The sequence below is a fragment of the Mirounga leonina genome, unplaced genomic scaffold (assembly GCF_011800145.1).
Source record: "Mirounga leonina isolate KUSES-001 unplaced genomic scaffold, KU_Mleo_1.0 Mir_200, whole genome shotgun sequence".
NCBI lineage: Eukaryota > Metazoa > Chordata > Mammalia > Carnivora > Phocidae > Mirounga > Mirounga leonina.
In genome coordinates, this window is record NW_023270503.1 from 26,698,667 (window position 1) to 26,699,458 (window position 792).

Sequence of the window (792 nt, forward strand, 5' to 3'; positions counted from 1 at the left end):
CGATCGTTCAGGAACTGCATGGTCACCTTCTCGTGGCCATTCGGGGCGCCTTCCCCATAGTTCTCACAGACTCCAATGTTGCCGGGAATGTTGCAGGTCCCTGGCAAGGGGCAAGCGGTGCGGCAGCTGTGGGGCATACAGAGGCTGGGTTTGCCCAGAGGGGTTGCCCCCACACGCACTCGGTTGGCGTGTGCCAGGGTGGCCGACAGGCACAGGGAGGCGGCCCTGGCCTCTGCCCCAGGCTGGCCCACAATGTCAATGGAGGGGCCACAGACATTTGTTGCTGCAGGCATCCTGGTGCTGCCTGGACACTGGGATGAGCTGATGTAGCAGGAAGTCATGGTGTTAGGCTGAGGTTGCACAGAAGGTTCAGATCAGCTGGGAAGACCAAGCCACTGAGTCTGACAACCTCCCTCCCTCCTGGGCCTTTTATACCCCATCCCAGGTGGGTGTTGGCTCCATGCCTTGACCTCAGTGCCTTGATTCTCTCCCTATTGTTGTACTGTCATCCTGTTACTCAGCTGTTGAGTTTACCATTAAGAGTTCCCCACCTCATTAAAAGAATGTTGATGAATTTGAGGTGCCCTTTGATTTTTGATATCAGGTTATCTATTGAGGAAAGGTCAGAGATTTCTATTTCTACCCAACAATCACCAGCAGTTAATTCAACTTCCAGATGTGCTCTCTGGACTGGGCCAGCGTCTCTGTGGATGTGGACACATTCAAGGATTGAATCTTTCAATTTTCTGTGTATCAGGAGGGACAGTGAATCTGTCACCTGTGCTTAGACTC

General features: G+C 53.2%; 1 protein-coding gene across 1 annotated transcript in view; it reads right to left on the bottom strand.

The window, feature by feature from the left end:
* The window catches only part of LOC118024884 (keratin, type I cuticular Ha8-like), a 3,760-nt gene extending 3,293 nt beyond the window's left edge, over positions 1-467 (bottom strand). The window contains exon 1 of the mRNA XM_035027091.1: positions 27-467. Within this exon, the coding sequence (XP_034882982.1) occupies positions 27-341 (315 nt within the window). The 5' untranslated portion in view covers positions 342-467. The remainder of the gene's footprint in view (positions 1-26) is intronic.
* Positions 468-792: the final 325 nt, after the last annotated feature.